A 20,098-nucleotide genomic window follows, 5' to 3' on the forward strand; every position below is an offset into this window, starting at 1 on the left:
TGACTTCCCTCCCTCTCTCCATCCGCTTCTAGAAGACATGACAGGCTCAGGCGTGCAGCACAAGCCTCCCCAGTGTGAGCTGAATACAGGGTATGGTTGGGGGGTCCCACAGGCATCTGACGGTACCCCTTGCCTTGCAGCGGCCTGGACAGCGCCTCCTGCTTCCAGGTGGTCTCCCTGATGAAAGGACTGGCCCAAGGAGGGAGGTCCATCATCTGCACTGTCCATCAGCCCAGCGCCAAGCTCTTCGAGCTCTTTGACCAGGTTCGCAGACCACTTGATGATAGCCCGAGTGAAGCCAAGTCCCAGGGACTCTGCTTCCTGTCGGTTCCCGCAGGCGTCTTCGTTTCTGAATGGCCTCAAGTGTTATTTTTCATAAGACTTTGGAGTCATCGGCAGCTAAGGTGGCAGGGCAGGGGGGGGTCAAGAGAGCTGGCCAGCATTCTCTCTCTGGGGCTAGTATCTGGCCAAGGGGTCTTGGGCAAGTCACTGACATTGTGGAAGCTTCATCCTCCACCCCCACCCCTGTAACAATGGGGAACACCTGCTTTACAGAATTAAATGGCAGGTTATCACGTGTGCACGACATCATCTCTTGTATAAATCTTAGGTTTCAGTATTATAATAAGCAAAAAAAAAAAAGGCCCAGGGATGAAATGTGTATAGCTTCAAAAATCTTTCCTAGCAGGCAGTTAGTGCGAAGGGGCAGGAAGCGATATAGTAAAGTAATGCCTGTCCATATAATACCTTCCCTGACTTAAAGTTTCCTTGGAACTTTAACAGTTTGCGGGAGGTAATGTATAGCTGTCCTGAAAGTGAGAAAAATTGATCGATGGATGGGTGGATGGATGGAAGGATAGATGGATGAAAGGTTGAATGGGTGGTGGATGGGTGGGTGGGTGGGTGGATGAATGGAAAGGTGGATGGAAGAATGGATGGATGGATGAAAGGTTGAATGGGTGGTGATGGATGGGTGGGTGGGTAGAAAGGTGGATGGAAGGATGGATGGTTGGATGGATGGGTGGGTAAACGGGTAGGTGGATGGATGGGTGGGTGGTTAGATGGAGGGGTGGAGGGGTGGGTGGGTGAGTGGGTATAAGGATTGGTGAGTGGGTGGGTGGATGGTTGAATGGGTGGTGGGTGGAGGGGTGGACGGATTGACAGCTCTTGTTGCTGTACAAAGGAAGACGAGGTCGGTGTTCTCCCTTTCCTTACTTTTTTCCAGCTTTATGTCCTTAGTCAAGGACAATGTGTGTACCGGGGAAAAGTCTCAAACCTTGTACCATACTTGAGGGAATTAGGTCTGAATTGCCCAACCTATCACAACCCTGCTGACTTTGGTAAGTAGAGGCTTGGCCAGCTGGAGGGGAAAGAAAAGGGCTCTTCTCCGCTCTCAGGGGGTTTCTGCTTTTACCTGAAGCCCCAAAGTCTGGAATTCCTTCACTATTCCAAACACGGGTCAAGTGCCATCCTGCGGTGGAGCTTTTAAGAACAGATAAGAGGTTGTCTTTCCTCCAGATAAGATACCTGGGAACTAGAACAAGGGAGCTGTTAGGAGCAGAAGTTCCTAATGCTATGCTGTGTTACGCTTCTGCTTTTATTTTTTAAAAAAAAATTTTTTTTCAACGTTTATTTATTTTTGGGACAGAGAGAGACAGAGCATGAACGGGGGAGGGGCAGAGAGAGAGGGAGACACAGAATCGGAAACAGGCTCCAGGCTCTGAGCCATCAGCCCAGAGCCCGACGCGGGGCTCGAACTCACGGACCGCGAGATCGTGACCTGGCTGAAGTCGGACGCTTAACCGACTGCGCCACCCAGGCGCCCCTATGCTTCTGCTTTTAAAGAAGTTATTTCTGGAAAGAAATAACCTTTAAAAATAAAAAGTGACCCTTTTGCGTCGGTTAACCGAATTGTTAAAATGCTGATTTAAATTTTGACCAAACATAGCAAAAAAGGCGATGCTCGGTGTGCAGAGACTATGTTGATGGTCCGAGCTCCTCCTTCTGAGCTGGTGGTCCTGGGATTGGTGGCCTTGGTGCTTGGAGGCCAGCTGAACCATTTCACGGGCCTTGAGACGCAGGGGCCCACACCTCCGTGCTGGCAGTGCTCCCAGGCATTCTCCTCTCTGCCCACACCCTCCAGGGCACTGACCATTGCCAGCCATCACTTTCCCCCGACCGGGTCCCCATGCCCAGCACCGTCCTCCACATCATGCTTCCCCGCATAGCTCTCAGCAAACCCAACAGCCTCTCCAGGCCGTCTCCAAAACCAAATGTCCTCCACCTTGCTTTGCAAGCTGGAGTCCCTGGCATCCCTCTTGCCTTCTCTTTCTCTCCCGCTTCATGTTGACTAGACCCCCAAGTGCTGGAGATCCCCGACTCAGTACTGTTCCCCCACCTCGACCCCGGTGCCAGGGTCCAATCTTTGCCAGCACCTCCTGCCTTCTGTGCCTGCTGAGCCACACACTGAGTGGTCTAAAACCTCGTGGTTCTGGGGGCCAGAAAGAAGTCAAGGTGTGGGCAGGGCCGTGCTGCCTCTGAAAGTCCCGGGGGAGGCTCCTTCTTGCCTCTTCCAGCTCCTGGTGGCTCCAGCGTTCCTGGGCTTGTGGCTATGTCCCTCCAGTCTCCAGGCAACATGTCCTGGTTTATGACAGGACCTAGGAGGGACCTGGTTTAGGGGTTCAGGCTCGGGGAAAGCAGACAGCTGGTTTTGCAGAGGACAGAACCAAAAAATCAAGGCCGGGGACTTTGGGCCCCAGCAAGGATGTTAGGGAGAGGTGGGGCCGTGGGAAGGAGGCACCAAGACCTCAGGTCGGGAGCGAGAAGGGGCAGCAGTAGTGTGGGGTGTGGAGCCAGGGGCCAAGGAGAGGCCAGTGGGAGCCAGAGTCAGGGTCTGACATCCCTGGGGATGGAGAGGTGGGGTTGATGGTCCCACGCAGCCTGGTGCCTCCGGGGCCCTTCTCCATGGTGCTGAAGAATCACTCCCGCCTCGGCCCATAGGGACACACAAGCCCCCTTCTGCTCACCTTCTGGCTCCAACCCTGTGGCCTGAATGCCTGAAACAGGCATTCAATTAACATCAGTGGGTGGATAAGTCAATAGATGGTGAGCTAATGACCTCCCAGGCTCCCTGGCATCACCACCTGAATTTGCATTTCTAGGATCCGACATGATGAATGGCCTTTCTGGGTGGGGGGGGGGGAGGGGAGTTTAGGGCTGAAAACACACTGGCTGTGAAATGATTTCATCGTGTCGCACAGCATCCATATAATGGGTTGAAAATATCCCTACAAGGCTAATGGCTGTGTTGTCGCAAAACGAGCACCGCCTGGCTCCATGGGAGGGACCTGGGGGCACCTCTCCGAGGCCCGGGGCTGACCCGCCTGTGTCTCCTGCAGTCATGGAGGTAGCGTCCGGTGAATACGGTGACCAGAACAGCCGCCTGGTGAGAGCCGTCCGGGAGGGCATGTGTGATTCTGACCACAGGAGAGAGCCTGGGGGGGATGCCGAGGTGAACCCTTTCCTTTGGCACCGGCCCTCTGAAGAGGTAAAGCAGGCAAAACGATTAAAGGGGTTGAGAAAGGTAATGCAAACCCCCGGCCCCCCCGTGGGACGGTAGCATGCTGCACCTTGCACGCTGCTGCATGGGGGCTCCGAGCCGGGGGGAGGCGTGTCCCGGGCGGGCGGCTCACCCCTCCCCCTTCCCGCGTGTGTCCCCAGGACTCCACCTCCGTGGAAGGCTGTCACAGCTTCTCGGCCAGCTGCCTCACCCAGTTCTGCATTCTCTTCAAGAGGACCTTCCTCAGTATCATGAGGGATTCGGTGAGGGTGTTTGCAGATATTCTCCCACGTCTCGTGCGTGTCGGGTCATTTTCCGCTTTATTCACCCCGATGGGGCTCTCGAATTGTTTTCCCTGCATCTGCATCAGTCAGCTTTCCCTCCACGATGCTGCTGTGACAGACAGCCCCCAGATGCCAGTGGCTACAATAGGAAACATGTATGTCTCACTGGTGTCGTGTGTTGGTGGCCGTGGCTTATGGCCCTGCCTCACGTGTCTCATCCTGGAACCCGGAGCGGACACGCGGCTCCTTTTCTGGGACGCGGCAAAGGGCAAGCGTGAGAGAGAAATCCAGGTGGCCTGTAAAACTTCCCGCTGGGGGCGGCAGACCGTCTCCCGTGCGCACGTCCCACCGGCCAGGCCCAAGTGGGAGTGCTCCTCCCTCGAGGAGTCCCTGGGGGCCCAGGTGCTGGCAGAGGTACAGAGCCCGTCAGGCGGGAGGTGGTGAGTGACCGGGAGCTGTGATCATGTCCACCCGTCCCAGTGGACAACCTGACGGGCTACCTGCCGAGGACGGCCGAGTGCCCAGTGGGGCTCCGGGACCTACTTGGAAAGTTGGAGGGCTGGGGGCCGCCCGGGCCAGTGTGCTCCAAGGAGGGGCCTCGGATGTATCCATTCTAGCAATTGCTTCTGTTTTCACAGCAGTTAAATGCTGTGTGTGTGTGTGTGTGTGTGTGTGAGAGAGAGAGAGAGAGAGAGAGAGTTGGTTTAGGATTCAGGCTTGTTTTTCTGGAGGAGAAGTCAGCAGCCGATGCCTCCAGAGGCCTTGGCCTTGTTGTCGTTGTCTGACCCCCGCGAACACCAGTGAGAGCCGTGTCTGCCCCCAGGTCCTGACGCACCTGCGGATCACGTCTCACATCGGCATCGGCCTCCTCATCGGCCTGCTCTACCTGGGGATCGGGAATGAAGCCAAGAAGGTCCTGAGTAACTCCGGCTTCCTCTTCTTCTCCATGCTGTTCCTCATGTTCGCGGCCCTCATGCCCACCGTTCTCACATGTGAGTGCCTGACCCTAGACCCACCCACCAGTGGGGCGCTGAGACCGGGGCGTGGCCCATAGATGACTTTTCTGACGCGTTCTATCTTGGTTCTTCGAAGTGCCATTTTCTTGGTTGACAGGTACTATCATATTTTCTCTTAGACGAGAAAATACATACCATGTTTAAGCCAAAGGAATTAATCACTAACGACATATCTGTAAGCATGGAGGAAGGCTGATGGGGGGTTTCTGAAAGGTGTTCTGATCAGGAATCCCTCAAATTTTACTGGGGTAGCATGACCTCGTTCACTTATTAAGGGAGCCTGCTGTGGCCAAGTTTGCGAGCGGGTAAAGCTATTCTGGATGGATTTCTGTGTAGTTCCGGATTGTTTGTGAGTGCACTGCCCTTGCTCACTTCGGGCTGACCGTGAACTCTGGCGCAAAAACCGCCCCCCGGCCCGAGTGCTGCCGCCCTAAATGGCCCTGAATCCTCAGGACCAGCTTGGGGGCTCTTGCCCACGGAAGGACTCACATTGGTCAGTGGTGAGGTTAGCCGTAACTACTTGAGTGCATCACTGAAATAACGCTCAGTCTCCGAGGAGACGTCCTCCGCTCTTTGATTTTCCGCTCGGTGCCTCTTCGGGTTATAAAACCAGTTGGCAGTTTTTCCAGGCTGGTGATTCACTTCACATGTTTTCGCTCCGTCTCTGGGCGCTGCACGCACACAGGCCCAGGCCGCGGCCTCCAGCTCAGCACGGGGTCGCCTGGGCGCGTCTCCAGCTGGCCGGGGACGTCCGCCCGACCCCTTTTCCATCCTTCTGTCTCCTAGTCCCCCTGGAGATGGGAGTGTTCCTTCGGGAACACCTGAACTACTGGTACAGCCTGAAAGCCTACTACCTGGCCAAGACCATGGCCGATGTCCCCTTCCAGGTGTGTGAATGAAGGGGCGAGGTTGGAAGAGGGGCGGGAATTCTCCGTCACTGTCACTGCCGGCAGGGGGTGGGGGAGGCAGCCGTTTGCAGGGGGCGTGACGGACCCTGTGCTTCCAGATCATGTTCCCGGTGGCCTACTGCAGCATCGTGTACTGGATGACGTCACAGCCGTCCGACGCCGTGAGGTTCGTCCTGTTTGCCGCGCTGGGCACCATGACCTCTCTGGTGGCGCAGTCCCTGGGTCTGCTGATTGGAGCTGCCTCGACGTCCCTGCAGGTACCGGCGGAGGAAACACCACCCGAGGGGCCTCCCTTCCCCCACCTGGGCCGGTGCGGCCGGGGCTGCTGCCCTGGCGAGGGCTCAGTAGCACCCCTCCTCCCCAAACCCCCCTCTCGCTTCTGCCCTGACCGCCTGGATCGGCTTCACCTGGTCGCTCCCTGGGGAAGGACTCACACTGCTGTGGCCAGGGTCAGGGTTGGTACGCTGCCACCAGCAGGTGCCCTCGGGTGGCACATGATAGCTCATGGAGCCCCCCCACGCCCTCCCGCTAGCTGGGATGCTGTCCCCATTTCACAGATGTGGAGACTGAGGTCCAAGAGGCAACACGGTCTGGTCAGGCTCACGCAGCTGGCTCCGAGTCCTACGGTTTACAGCCTCTGGGGAATCTACTCCACTACCCCGTGGACCGCCCCCCCCAGCTGCAGTCTGTGCCCCCACCCTGCCCCGAGCCCCTCCACGTGCTCTCTGGGGCTTCACGTGCCCTTCACGTGTCCGGCACCGCCCTGCCCCCCAACCCGCCAGCCCCACCTGCTTAGCCCCTAGGGTGGCCCCCCGCTCCACGGACGGGAATAGTGATGGTACCCCCGGGATGGCTGTGGAAAGTGCTTGGGCCCACCGGCCACAGTGGGTGCCCAGGGGATAGCGCTCACGGCCCTTCCTCCCTCGGACACGGTGGCAGCACCTGGCTGTCCGGCCCTCCAGGTGCTCTTCCTGCTGCCTCACCGCCGGTCACTGCGGTCCCCACTGTAGCCCTGCAGAAGGCTCTGTCTCTTTGCCTCCCGTCCCCTCTGCTGGGGCCTGCTGATCTCCAAGCCCGACATCCCAGCCGCTCCCTGCCGCTGGAGGACGGGGGCTCCTTCGTGCCATCTTGGCCTCGTGGGCCCCAGCCTGACGCCCTGGCCCGGCCCCGGCTGCTGCTGACCCTGCAGACACGCGGGGGATGGCCTCCTGGGGACACTTGAGGAAATCGGGCGGGACCTCCCCCCTGCCGCATCTGAGCACGTGCTCCCTGTGTCCTGCCAGGTGGCAACCTTTGTGGGCCCTGTGACGGCCATCCCCGTCCTCCTCTTCTCGGGGTTCTTCGTCAGCTTCGACACGATCCCAGCTTACCTGCAGTGGATGTCGTACATCTCCTACGTCAGGTAGCGTGTGTGACGTCTCTCATCACTCGGAGCGCTGTGCACACAGAGGGAGGGGACAAAAGCCACTTCTCAGCCGTCAGCTACAGGCCAGCGTGATGCTTGCATCACGGATCCAAGGCCGTTGGTGCCTTTCATTTTTTTCCCTAAGTCTTATGTGTTCCCATCGTCACCAACACACATGCACACACACACACACTCACACGCACACACACATAAGAATAAAATGAATACTAGCAGTTTGTGCCTTGGAGGAGCCACTGTGGACCCCCAAATGCCGCCTGTTTTGGAGAGCTGCCGTGGGGAGAGTGTTTTCATCTTAGGAACCTCGTTCCTCTCGGGAACGAACAGCACCCGTCACTCTGACCGCGTGTAAATCCAGGAGAAACCAAGTCATGTTTTAAACATCCTACTGTTTTCGACCAAGAGCGTCCTGGCCCCTCGGCACTGTGGCGCCCGGACCTCGTCCTCTCTGCTGGGGGCTTCCTGGCACGTTGGCCTCACTGGACAGCACCCGCCTTCAGAGCTCTCCTCCCCCAGCTGTAGCGACTCCGGGTGATGCCTGAGATCCGAAGCTGGGAAGAAGCTTTCCTTTTCTAGAATGTCAGTTCAGACCCAGATGTATTGTTCAGGAAAACAAAATCAAAACAAAGCACTCATACAGAGTTTCAGCGATCGGTGTACGTTCCAACACCAAGAAATCAGAAACCCAGGTCTTTCTTCCTAAAAATTGGTGTTTTTGGTCTGGCGCTGTAGAGCTGGGACAGAACGAGAGCTGGCACAGAAGGGTTTTATTTAAATGTTCTACGGTCCTTTGGGGCACCTGGGTGGCTCAGTCGGTTGAGCGTCTGACTTCTGATCGGGTCATGACCTCACGGTCTATGAGTTCGAGCCCCGCGTCGGGCTCTGTGCTGACAGCTCCTTCGGATTCTGTGTCTCCCTCGCTCTCTGCCCCTCCCCCACTCATGCTCTGTCTCTCTCTGCCTCTCAAAAATAAGGAAAACTAATTAAAAAAGATGTTCTACGTTCCTTTGAAGGTGATCAGGTCCTAACTATTTTTAAAAAAAAGTATGTAATATCAGAGGTGATCAGAGAGCTTTTTAAAAAATTTGTATTTCTTTATTTTGAGAGAGAGAGAGAGACCATGAGCAGGGGAGGGGTGGAGAGAGAGAATCCCAACCAGGCTCTGCACTGTCAGTGCAGAGCCCAACGCGGGGCTCGATCCCACGAACCGTGAGATCATGTGACCTGAGCCAAACCAAGAGTCAGACGCTTAACCGACTGAGCCCCCCAGGCGCCCTGATCAAAGAGTTTTCAATTCATTTCCCCACTGAACGAATCCCTACTGTGCGTCCAGTTTGGTTTTTCGGGAGGAGGCTCTGGAGGAGACAAAGAGTGGACAGACCTCAGCCAAGCCGCTGGATGTGTTTGTCTTGGGACGACGTTGCAGGGCTGGGAGGTATCTCCGTGACGACAGGTGTGGGGAAGGGAAGGCGGCCACGCTGTGGGTCAGGGCTGGCTAGGGGCCCACCCGGATCCCCCCCCGCGCGGGGCTGTGGGGTCCCCTGGCCGCGGGCAGAGCCGTGTTCACGCTCCGTGCCTTCCTCCGCAGGTACGGGTTCGAAGGGGTCATCCTGTCCATCTACGGCCTGGACCGGGAGGACCTGCACTGTGGCATCGACGAGACGTGCCACTTCCAGAAGTCAGAGGCCATCCTGCGGGAGCTGGACGTGGAGGACGCCAAGCTCTACCTGGACTTCATCGTCCTGGGGGTTTTCTTCATCTCCCTGCGCCTCATTGCCTACTTCGTCTTGAGATACAAGATCCGGGCCGAGAGGTAAAACACCGGAGTGCCGGCAGAGGGCGGAGTAGACAGTGTGGCCCAGGGTGGCTTGTAGGATCGCGGCGGCAGGGCCGTGCCCGCGGACACAGGGACCCCCCGCCACCCAGCCCTGCAGCGCCCCTCGGGGCCGCGGGCATCAGGCCGCCCCGTCCGCGCAGCCCGGCCGGGCCTTCGCTCCGTCCCCCTTTCTGGCTCCGCCGGGGAAGCGGGTGTAGAGGTGTGTCCGCGAGCAGCATTTCACAACGCAGCGGCGGGGCGGCCGGGGAGGAAGGCCAGCGCCCGCGGCCCCGCTCATGACTGTCGCTGTCACCCCCCCACGGTCTGCCTCCTTCTCCACGGAGAAGTCACCTTCCAAGCCAAAAGCCGATAACTCTCATCCATTTGAAGAAACTGTATCTTTTTAGTACTTGTCGAAGAACACGATTCAGGGTAAATAACACACTTTGCTTTGAGAGGCAAGGGGTTGAACTTCACTGCGGGGCTGGTCTCGTTTTTCGGGCTGAAGCTGTAAAAAATGGAGACGCGGTCCCCGGTGGAGAGAAGGTTCTGGAGCTGCACGCGCTCAGCCGCGCCGGAATTTAAAGAAGTCGTGAGGAAAGCTGGAGGGTGAGGTTGGCCGACGCCCCCCAAGCCTTCTGTTTCCCCCCGTGCTTCTTATCTTAAGCAAAACATATTGTTTATTTCTTCCTAACTCTCTGAACACCTTAATTTTGCCTACAACATGTCCAGAAAATTGGCTTTGTTGACGTTTTACCCGTGTGTCTCTCTCCCCACGTATCACATCACCTACCTCCACGGAGCTGGGGGTGCTGGGCTTGCAGAAAGTCCAGGGGGGCACACGGAGGGCCGTGAGGGGACCCCACTGTGGCTGGGGGGGGGGGGCGGTGGGGAGGGTGCCCAGACCCCAGAGCATCCAAGGCCCTTGCAAGAAAGCGGCGAACGCCGTGTGTCCGAGACGCCTGTGGTTTGGCCAGGCGGTGGACAGGGTTGTGGGCAATGCCACCTGCCAAGCCCCGTTTCGGTGGCATCTCCTCCCTCTCAGCCCTGGCTGGGCTGGTGGCGATGTCGCGGCTCAGAAGCTCCTTCTTCCCCGTGAAGGAGGTCGAGGGTGCATCTAGGGGAGGGGGGTAAACGGCCTCTGGCTTGCTACCAGGTGCCTGGGCGCTTACCAGCTGTCAGAGGCAGTGTGACCACAGGGTGGAGGTCGGAAGAGGCCAGAGAAGGGAATGGAGTGTTGCCCCCTCGGAATCTCCTTGCCCTGGGGCCGGGGTCTCCTAGCGACTCTGGCTCCTTCCCGCCCTGAGCCTGGATCTCCTGGTCTGTGAACGGTAGCGCCGGGAGGTCTTCAAGGCCGCTTTCAGCCCTGAGAGGTTCTGCGCCTCCTCAGCCGTGTTCCCAAAGCTTCTATTTCCTACTTGAAGGGAATGGAGAGCGTTCAGATTTTGCCGGCGCATGGACTTGACTCGCAGATACTTGGTGATCCCTTTGCTCCCGCTTTGATCTGTTTTAGTAAACCTAGTGGAGACATGTTACAACGTAGCTTTGAGTTTCATGGTTCTGTGCAAATGGGGCAGCACCGGCCAGATGAAGCGATTTAACCAGGATCGCTTTTTAGGCGCCATAAAAAGTCTTCGTTTAATTTCAAGACAGATTTGCCTGCAAGATGTCACAGGTAGGAAGTCCCACATGGGAACAGCCTGGTGAAATAGAGAGGGCGTGGGGCCGGGGGGATGGCTTTGGTCACGCCACAGTGACATCAGGTGCGCTGGGTATTTAAAGACCTCTTTCCCTCCAGGTGAGCCCGCTGGAGGCAGGTCTGTGACCCTGCTAAGGACAGGCTGGCCGGGAGCTGCAATGCAGGACCCAGCCCTCCCCCTACCAGGCACCATTTGTGAGCCAAGCCCACCGTGCGGTGTCTCAGACATTTCAGAAGGAAACCGATTCCTTGAGACCGAAAATCTAGTTTCCAAGTGTCCCTGCGTCCTCAGAAGGAAGTATTTCCCTAGGAGTGCATCCTCCCTGCATTCTCCATTTTCCACTCTTGAGAAATTACATTTGTCCCTTAATAGATGAAGACGGGTAGGGGGCAGATCTGGCGGATGTGAGGTTGTCCGCCGTCGAGGAAAATGCATGTGCAAAGCAACAGGGCGCTGACTGGTGTGTGGCACGAATACTGTCGTGGCCAGGCAGGGGATTTGCTCAGAAAGTCCTTGGGGCGCCTTGAGAGAGGCGGTCAGTCCCGGGATGCCGTCCCTCCCCCGTCGGCGGCAGGTGCCCCCCGCTGGCGCCTTCACACAGACCCTGGGCGACAGTGATGCAAACCGTGTTCCTTGCGTCCCCAGGTAGCTGGGTACAATGTCTCACTCGGATGACCTAAGCTAACGTCCAGACAACCTGTTGACTTGTTTTTGAACTCGTTGCGGTTAAGAGGGGGGTGTCCACCTGCTGGGACTAAATCGAGGCCAGCTGCCCAGATTTAATTCTCGTCGTGAGTTCTGAATGCAATGCCTCCTCTCGTCTCTGTGATTCTTCATTTAGAGGAAAGAGTGAAATCTTGCGTGAGAGATGTGCAGCCCCTCCGGTGTTAGGAGAGGCAAAAGCGCGAGTCCAAAGGGTCTCGCTTCTAAGTTCGGCTTGTCAGGCGAGAAGGGGGAGCAGCGGGGTCCAACAGCTGCGGGGCCTGGGGTCTGGTGCCAGCCTCCCCTTGGGAGCCTTCCACGGGTGCCATGGTAGGATTGTGCCCGTTTTTGCTCCTGGTCTCGCTGAGGACCAGCCGGAGGGGGCAGTTCTTCCAAGGGTCCCGCGTGGGTGCCATGGGGAGCTCTCCCCAGGGAGGGAAGAAACCCTTTACATGGAAGATGCTGGAGTCTGGTGATGTCACCTTGGGCAAGGGGAATTGGGACCAGGAGAAAGCTCATCCCAGAGACCCACAGAAAGGCCATGTTCCCAGGGAGCATGACCGGGAGGTCAGGGACAGGTGGAGTCACCTTCTGTGGTTTGGCTGAGAGGACGGAAAGCCCGGGCCGCCATGTACTGAGGCGTGTTTTCCCTGCTGGTTGTCCCGGACACCGAGCCAGGAGCCGCGGGGGCCCTCTGTTCATCCCCTCACTCAGCAAACACGGTCACTGGTGCTCCCCACGTGCTTGGTGCTAGTGTCTCAGGCCCTGGGGTCCCAGGGGGAGGGAACCCAGAGGTGGCTTGGCCTCCAGGGCGGCAGGTGTTGGGGCCAGGGGTTGTATTCATTCTGCAGATGCAGAAGGCCGGGCAGGGGAGGACGGGCGAAGTCTCAGTCCGACACCAGGGAAGAGTGCACTGGGAATTTGAGTGGGGGTCTGACCCCAGGTCTTTTTTTTTTTTTTTTTCGCTTTGCCCTGTTGCCTCTTATTTGTGATGTACAAATACACATGAAAATACTTCCTAAAGCATAAAGTGCAATACTAGAATACTAGCTTAGTGGCTGTTCATTATGGACTTGGCTGCTACCAAACAGAAAGCCGAGACAGGAGGGTGGCCCATGCCCCTACCCTCCCCCCACACCATCGCCCGGCATGGGGTTGTCCCTCTGGCCTTGGAGGCTGAGCTGACTCCTGTCTCGTGGAGAGGTGCCTTCCTCTGCCCTGGCCTGGTCTTGGCTTCCTAAATTACCTGAGAATTAGCTCGGGCTAGAGAGGGCTGGTGTGTGTGTGTGTGTGTGTGTGTGTGTGCATGCACACGTGCTCCGTCTCCAAATTCTCCGTCATCCTTTATTCCCAGAAGGTGGGAGAAAATTCCACTTCATGCCTGCCGTGCAGATGGCCAAGAGCGTAGTCAAAATCCGCTGAGGCTCCCACATCCAATGCCGTGTAAATGTGATCAAGGGTCAAACACAACACCCAAGATGGGGAAGTGCAGAGTGTGTGACTATAAAGTTAGATAACTTCTAAGAAATCAAGACTGCTAATAAAATATTTTACATAAAACGTTTCACTTGTGTTCAGTGTTAAATGCTTCCAGTTCAGAATGATTTGCTTAAATCTTACTAGGTAAAATGGGTTCTTAGGTTGCATTTTGAATACATTTGTTGTGCGTCTAGTAAGATTCTCGCTTCGTTACTTGGCGTTCTGGTCTAACACCCCCGCTTGTAAATTCACCTTCCTCTCCGGACACCATGTTGTGTCTTTTGCTCTGCTTTGTGCTTTTGCTCTGTTCTCCCAGACCCCCACCCACTTCCTCCTGCCCTGTCAATGTCGGCCACAACCTCAAACAGGGCCGAGCCCCCCCGTGCGCTGTGGCCCGTGTGCCCCTTCCTCTCCAATCCCCTCCGTCTTGGAGTGAGCTCCGGGGACACAGGCACTGGTGGCCATTCTTCAGAGGAATATCCCCCTCTCCTTGCTCTCATGTTCCCGGACACCCACTTCTCTGGCCTGGCCTCTGTGGAGGCGGCTGTGATGGGGAAAGCATGTTCTCCCTAGGTTTGGCTCCCCAGGTGGACGTGAGCGGGACCCAGAGGGAGGCCGGTGCTGTGCACTGCTTTAGCTCCCCCGGAGCAAGGACTTAAGGGTAGTGGTGCTTAAGGCCTGGCCTTCAAACGGGTCTTCGCTCCCACCTCTGGTAAACAAGCAGAGAGCCGGGCTGAGCAAAGTGGCAGAACGATTGCCCCTGCAAATCCTAAGTGACAGGGACAGAAGGTGGCCTGCAAGATCGGAGGGCACCCCACGTGTGGGACCGGCTCGAAGTGGCTCCGTGTGCTCACCTGCTCCCTCTGCTTCTCCTTCCGCACCCACCTGCCTCTGCAGACCCTCCAGTCCCGCCTCGGCCCTTCTGGGTCACTGTCCTTGGACTCCTCTGGGATCATCGCCCTCTGCAGAGACCGGGGGCCTCCCTGGGGCCAGAGGCCGGCAGGGCAAGGAAGACGCCTCACGGCGGGCTCAGCTCGGCCCGTTTGTGAAATGCAAGCGTCCAGGGCAGGAAGGCAGAGCGAAGGTGACGCCCAGGCCCGCCCTTCCAGGCGGTGTAGCTGGGTTTTCCGAGAACCACCGCACATTCTTCCCGTTTCTTTCTCTCATCTTGGCGCAGACAGAAGGGTTTAGCCCGAGCCCGATTTCGTACGTTACCTCTGAACATGCCAGCTTGCAGTCGTTCCTCCAACAGACGCTTGTGTGGCCGGGTTGGGGGCGCACGGAGGCCGGCCGAGGGAATCCGCCGTGCGTTTATGTCAACCCGGTTTGTATAAATGAGCTTAGGTCGGGCTCAGCCCCTGACGCCTCCCTGTTCTCAGAAATAGTCCCCCTGGCGTCGCGAAGGAGAAAACGACCAGGCACATTAGGTACCGTGTTGCGGCCCGGGCAAGGGACTGTCCCTGGTGGGGGCACAGCTTGGGGGCTTTCCCGCAGCACAAAGACCATCGTCAAGCAGAAGAGGAGGAAGCCAGAGCATGGAGTGTCCTTGTTTGATCGCAGGGGCGGGGCGGGGGGAGTCTGCAGCTCTGTCCGGGCCCGGCTTTCTGAGGCTGCAGGATGGAGGAGGCAGAGCCCTGGGGGTCCGTCACGGCTGGAGGGCTGGGCTCGCCCGATCCGCTCCTCCTTCCCGGGAGACCCCCCACGGTCTCCACCGAGGACATGACCCCGGGCGCGCGTGCCTTTCTCGCCGAGCTTGCAGTTCCCGGTTTCCAGAGGGTCCTCCCTCAGCCCCTAAGCAGGAGCACCAAATCTTGGGAGCGGCAGGAGCCCCAAGCCACATAAAGAAGCAGCAGCAAAACTCGACATTGCTACACGGAGCTGAGGTTTTCCTCTGTGGGGCAGCTCCTCCTTGTCCTGGAGTATCTGCGTGAACGGAAGAGAGAATCCCGTTTGTCGCCTTTGGGTGCCTTTGGCCTACACTTTGCACATGAACTTAAACGTGGCCCTGGTGTTGTGTACAGTTAAACGGCATTTCACCTCTGCACGCGGGAGGCGTTCGCCACGCGCAACAGGGCCGGGCGGGCCGGGGTAGGGGATGCTGGGGCCAGGCCGGTGGGCGACAGAGCGCCCCGGTGAAGTTCCACTGCAGGCCCGCTGGGCCCAGTTCTCAACCCCCCCCCCCCCAGACCAGTCCCCCCGGGGAAGGAAACCCCTTGCCAGCAGCTCACAGGTGGACGGTGTTCCTCTGCCCCACCTGCCCTGAGGGCTGGCCCAGCAACAGATCCCAGCACAGCCTGGGGGCGCACAGGGAGCTGGGGGAGACCGCTGGCCCATTTCTGCCGCACAGGTCACCAAAACGGCCTCCCCTCCTGGGCCGCCCCGAATGTGCCCTCTCCCGCTGGACGGAATGATTAGGCGGAGGGGGAGGTAAAAGTCATGGGGAACACAGGGTGAAGGTTGGGAGCCCCAGGGTCTGGGGTTCCTGGACATCTCAGGGTGCAACCCGGTCCGAACGGTCCCACGGGTCTTGGTTTTCCTGGAAGTATTTCAATGGTCGTGGTAGCTATTTTGTTCTTATTTTTTGTTCTTTGTTCTTTGTTCTTATTTGTTTTACCTTGTATAATTGTTTTTGACAGTTCTGCCCTCGTGTACCCCCGGGGTCTCTTTCCCATGACATTTCCATGACGCCCGAGCGTCGCCATCAACATCTCATTTTTAAGTTCTCGGCCACTCGAAAACGGTAGAAAGAGTCCTCTCGTCCGAGTTGCTGATAAAATGGGCCACCGAAGCCGCACAGTGGGTTTTCCGTTTCTATAATCTTAGGGTCACTGTAGAAGGGGCTGAAAGAGTAGTTTCTCAGCAGAACACGTATGTTTAAAACAAAGTTACTGTCTGTAACCAGCCCTTTGAGCCTTGTTTGCATTTTCCTTTGCAGACATAGTGGGTGTGTGAGCAGGTGGCCAGTCGTTGCCTTTCATCTGATGAGTCGCTACCGAGTGTTATCCCTTTGTTGTCCCAAAGCAAGAGTCAATGCAAGCAACGTTTTCAATCAGCGTGCGAACACGTGCATATATCTGTATACCTAATCTGTGATTGTATAATCCCTGGTTTTTAAAATACGGTATGGATGACTTTGCAACAATCTTGCCATTGTTATTTAGGGAATACCGTCGCCTGCGCTCTGCGAGAGGTTTGCACCGTTGTAGATAAACACCACACGTGTACGTACATACCTATATACAAATATATATATTTAAAAATAACGTCGGCTCTCTCGGGTACCTGTTTCAGGGGCTGTCCACTCCGTTGGAACAGAGACCCAAGCAGACCCTAGGATGTGAGCTTTCTAACTGTACCTTACAGGCTTCGGTCCTGTTGTGTACATTTCTGTAGAGTTACCTCCTTAGAAGATTTGTACGTGCATTTTTTGCAGACCTGAACTTTGTTTTCTGAAACTAGATGCCACTTATGAAAATGTGACATAAGTCAAATAAAGCATTGTTATTTTCAGATTTCTCCTTCTCTCTCCTTCTTGCTTTCCACAATGCCAGCGCTCGCACCTGCCGGGCGAATGGGGCCCGGGGTCTGGCAGAAACTCGCTCTTGATGGAGCCATTGGCTCAGCTGGTGTTGTAATGGATGGGAAGAGGAACAAGACTGGTAGTGGTGTGGTGGGCAGCCCCCACTGGTTCTGCGGGAGGACGGGTCAAGTGCCTTTTCGTGGACTATCTCATTTAAACGCCCTCTTCGGGCGGGTCGGAGAGCCACAGATGAGGAAGCGAGGTTCTTAGAGATTTCACAGCTGGCCCAAGACGAGTGATGGGCCGAATTCAGATGGTGACGGTCTCGCAGGGAGCCAGGGCTTTTGACCCCCGCGTCATCCCCCCACGTGGGAAGAAGACACTGTGGGGTTGAAGGCTAAGGAGGAGAATCTGTTTTGTCACAGGAAGTGGTTGCGGGAACCCATCCCCCATGACCAGAGGAAACTTCTCCCAGGTACTTTGCCGAGGGGCACGATGATGGGCGAGTGTCCCCAGGAGTCAGCTCTGGTGGCTTTATGTTCTAAGGGCCCCTGTATAGGTCAACACTGGGGTTCAGGCTGGGCCTGGGCACAGGTGTCACTCTGGGGTCATCACCTGGGTGTGGCCGTGATGGGGAGGACCAGATTACTTCTGCAGGTGTGGAGGAAGGTGTGGATGCAGGGACATACAGAGAGAGAAGCCACCACCCGATGACCCAGCATTCATCACCCCTTCTTCCTGCCCGGGTTTCTCTGCCCCCAAATCTTGTGAGATGCTCCCAAACCCCTCTGCTCCTTCCCCCATCAAAATCCCCATTCCTTCCACACTTTTTCCAAAATTATCTTCATTTGCATCTTTAAATTACAAAAATTCTACATACTTGTTTTAACAAATAATGCAAAAGTGAATGATCTTGCCCCGAACCCATCCCAGGCACCCCCCTCGAGGTACCCAGAGTGAACAAGCAGACAGCAGTCTGTTCCCCCAGAGAGGCGGACACAGCACCCCCACCCCACGCCCCCACTCGCCTCCCCTCCCACCGGGTCACAGACGGCGCTCCAGACCGGAGGGCACAGCCCTCCCTATTCTCACTTCAGCAGCTGCGTGGCACATCACCGCGGGAACGTTCCAGAATCCCTGCAGCCATTTCCCTTCGGAGAGACGCTGTGGTTGTTTCCACAATAACAAACAGGCTTTAATAAATCTGAAAATCTGGACGGCATTCTTCTACTGATATCCTTGTAACCCACAATTTAAATCACAGAAGGCTTTCTGGAAACGCAAGTGGAAGGAAGGACAGGTGCACAGAGAAGACGGGGACCCGCGGACCCCACGTGTGCCCCCTCACTCTCACGGTGGCTTTGGGGCAGTCCCACGTGGCTGACATCTCGTCTCCAGCCCTCTGGCCTTCCCTTACATGCGAACGTGGTGACGCTTGGGAGCTGCAGGTGTGCGGGGGACAGGAGACCCCCAACAAAGCCGCCAGGCCCGGGGGATGTTGTTGGGAAAGAGGGTCCTACCCCACCCAAGAGTGCTAATCCTTGCTGACAACGTCGCCATGGCCTTGGCGGTGAAAGTAAGGGCCTCGTGTCGGCAACCCCGTTCTGTAGAAAGACAATGATGTAAGCAGTAGAGATAAAGCCCTGTGGCAGGTACTCTTCCTGATGGACAAACCCTCTTCCCCCCAGCTGCCTTCTTTCCTCTGCTTGTCCTGCTATGCGAGCAGCCGGCCGGCCCTGTGGGTCTGTGCTCTGTGCTCCCGCTCTTAGGAGATGCTAATCCGGCCACACCCAGGAGTGACCTTGGAACTTGATTCGTTTCTCCCAATTTCCTCATCCGGATGTCACAGTTGAGAGCAGGTGGCAGGAGGAGAAGGGATCTCTGCACATCCCAGGACAGAAAATTCCGCTGGGTTGGTGAGAAGTGGGGGAGGGCTGGCTGGACCAGAGCAATGACAGAACAGACGTGGGTGCCAAGGGCTCCCTCTAGTGGACGCCGGGGCTGTGCGCCGTGGGCCACGGAGCAGCCCAGCCCTCCTGGCAAGGTTTGTAGGTCGGAGCAGAGGGGACCATCTGTACCCCACAAAACCAAACACAGAGAAAGCCTGCAGCGTCCAGGCCAACAGGGGCAAGGGCAGCTGTCTGGTGAGAAGAGCTAATAATTCTTGCACCCTGAGCTGCAGAAGGTGGAGAGAGCCCTCGGCCCGGGGTCACCTGGAAGGGGACGAGGCCCCCTCAGAGGCCATCTGGTAAGGCCGGTGGCGCGGAGGACAGGATGCACCGGCCCCCACCGTGGCCCTTGGTAAACTCTTGGAAGTAAACTCAGTTCTTGGAGCAGAAAGTCTGACGCTGTCCAAAGTCAGTAAATCCACAGAGAGAGATTAGAAGCACAATTGTGTTTATTATATATAACGTATATGGAAAGAGAGAGAGCGAGCGAGCTCATTCAGTGTGAAATTTGCCCTGCTAACGTGTACGGTTCACTGCTTTCCAGGATCTCACAGACTCGTGCAGCCGTGGCCGGTCTCCAGTTTCCGAACTCTTTCGTCGCCTGCGGAAGACACCCACCACAACCAGCCCGTCACCGGCAGCCGCGAAGGTGCCTCCTGTCTCGATGCGCCTGTTCTGTGCACGTCACAGAGATGCAGTCACGCTCTTGCCGTCTTGGTGTCTGGCTTCTTTCAATTAGCATAAAGCTCGTTTCGTTTTCAAAAGTAGCCTCTCACACATGAGAAGGAATGCCAGTGGCTCAGGAAGGTTTGAGACCCCCGCCTCCCCCCACGGCGCTAAGGCCGACCACGGTGTGCCCGTTTTCCAGGTTTTTCCCAGCCTGCGTCTTGCGGCCACAGCTATCAAACACGCTCTGATGTCGCCATGGCCGCTTCCCAAGTTTGCCGACGGGGTCTTTGAAGCTCAAAGGATGTCTCTTTCCAGGGCACGACCGCACCTCTTCAGCCCTAAAGGCCGGCGGTCCGAGGGGAGGATTTCCAGCCCAGGTTCCGGAAGGGCCTCAGAGAAAACGCACAGCGAAAAAGGAGCCTCTGTGACAATTCCTGGGCCACACGCCGTCCAGAAGTCCGTCCGAGAAAATCCGGCAGAGGTGGACGAACTCCCCCAGGCGATGCCCCTTACCATGCAACACGGCGCCGGTGCCGGGCCCTTCTTGCCCCCAGAAAGGATTCTTGTAAGGGGCACTTTGGCTCGCTAGGACACCTCGTCTGAACTTGGCCATGGTCTGAGGCCCTGCCCACCCCCTTTCGTGCCTTCCCTGTCTGCGTTCAGAGGTGCCAGACCCGCAGCAGTTCTGAGACTCCCGGCGACGCCTGACCCCCTCCCTCTCGGGGTTTCCCCGTGGAGTCTGTCGCCAGTCTGACCCTCGTGTCTAAGTGTGAAACAAAAACCTTCCTCTGTGTGCCACTGAACGTTTGAAGATCCGTAGAAGAGAGTGCTGAATTCCAGTGAAAAGCCAACATATCCCAGGACGACCCAGAGCCATGCAGCCTACGCAGAAGGAACCGTTACCGAATAAATGTTGAAGCTGCACTGGTTCAAAAAAATTTTTGTTTAAGTTTATTCATTTATTTTTGAGACAGACAGAGACAGAGACAGAGACAGAGAGGGCAAGCGGGGGAGGGGCAGAGAGAGGGAGAGAGAATCCCAAGCAGGCTCCACGCTGTCAGCACGGAGCCCAG

The 20,098-nt window shown here is 56.9% G+C and overlaps 1 protein-coding gene across 7 annotated transcripts in view; it reads left to right on the top strand.

Annotated features, from left to right (window-relative positions):
• ABCG1 (ATP binding cassette subfamily G member 1) overlaps positions 1–19,792 on the top strand; it is an 80,887-nt gene extending 61,095 nt beyond the window's left edge. For 2 of the 7 annotated variants that reach the window (XM_030328542.2, XM_030328539.1), the window contains 10 exons: positions 141–264; positions 1,226–1,340; positions 3,399–3,583; positions 3,721–3,822; positions 4,667–4,835; positions 5,646–5,746; positions 5,866–6,024; positions 7,051–7,169; positions 8,779–9,003; positions 18,901–19,792. In XM_030328542.2, the coding sequence (XP_030184402.1) occupies positions 141–264; positions 1,226–1,340; positions 3,399–3,583; positions 3,721–3,822; positions 4,667–4,835; positions 5,646–5,746; positions 5,866–6,024; positions 7,051–7,169; positions 8,779–9,003; positions 18,901–19,138 (1,537 nt within the window). In that variant the 3' untranslated portion in view covers positions 19,139–19,792. Of the gene's footprint in view, positions 1–140; positions 265–1,225; positions 1,341–3,398; positions 3,584–3,720; positions 3,823–4,666; positions 4,836–5,645; positions 5,747–5,865; positions 6,025–7,050; positions 7,170–8,778; positions 12,976–15,822; positions 16,400–18,900 lie in introns of those variants that run through there. The other 5 variants (XR_003971611.1, XM_030328541.1, XM_030328543.1 and 2 more) reach the window with 5 other exon arrangements.
• Positions 19,793–20,098: the final 306 nt, after the last annotated feature.

Source organism: Lynx canadensis, chromosome C2 (assembly GCF_007474595.2).
Source record: "Lynx canadensis isolate LIC74 chromosome C2, mLynCan4.pri.v2, whole genome shotgun sequence".
NCBI classification, from domain to species: domain Eukaryota; kingdom Metazoa; phylum Chordata; class Mammalia; order Carnivora; family Felidae; genus Lynx; species Lynx canadensis.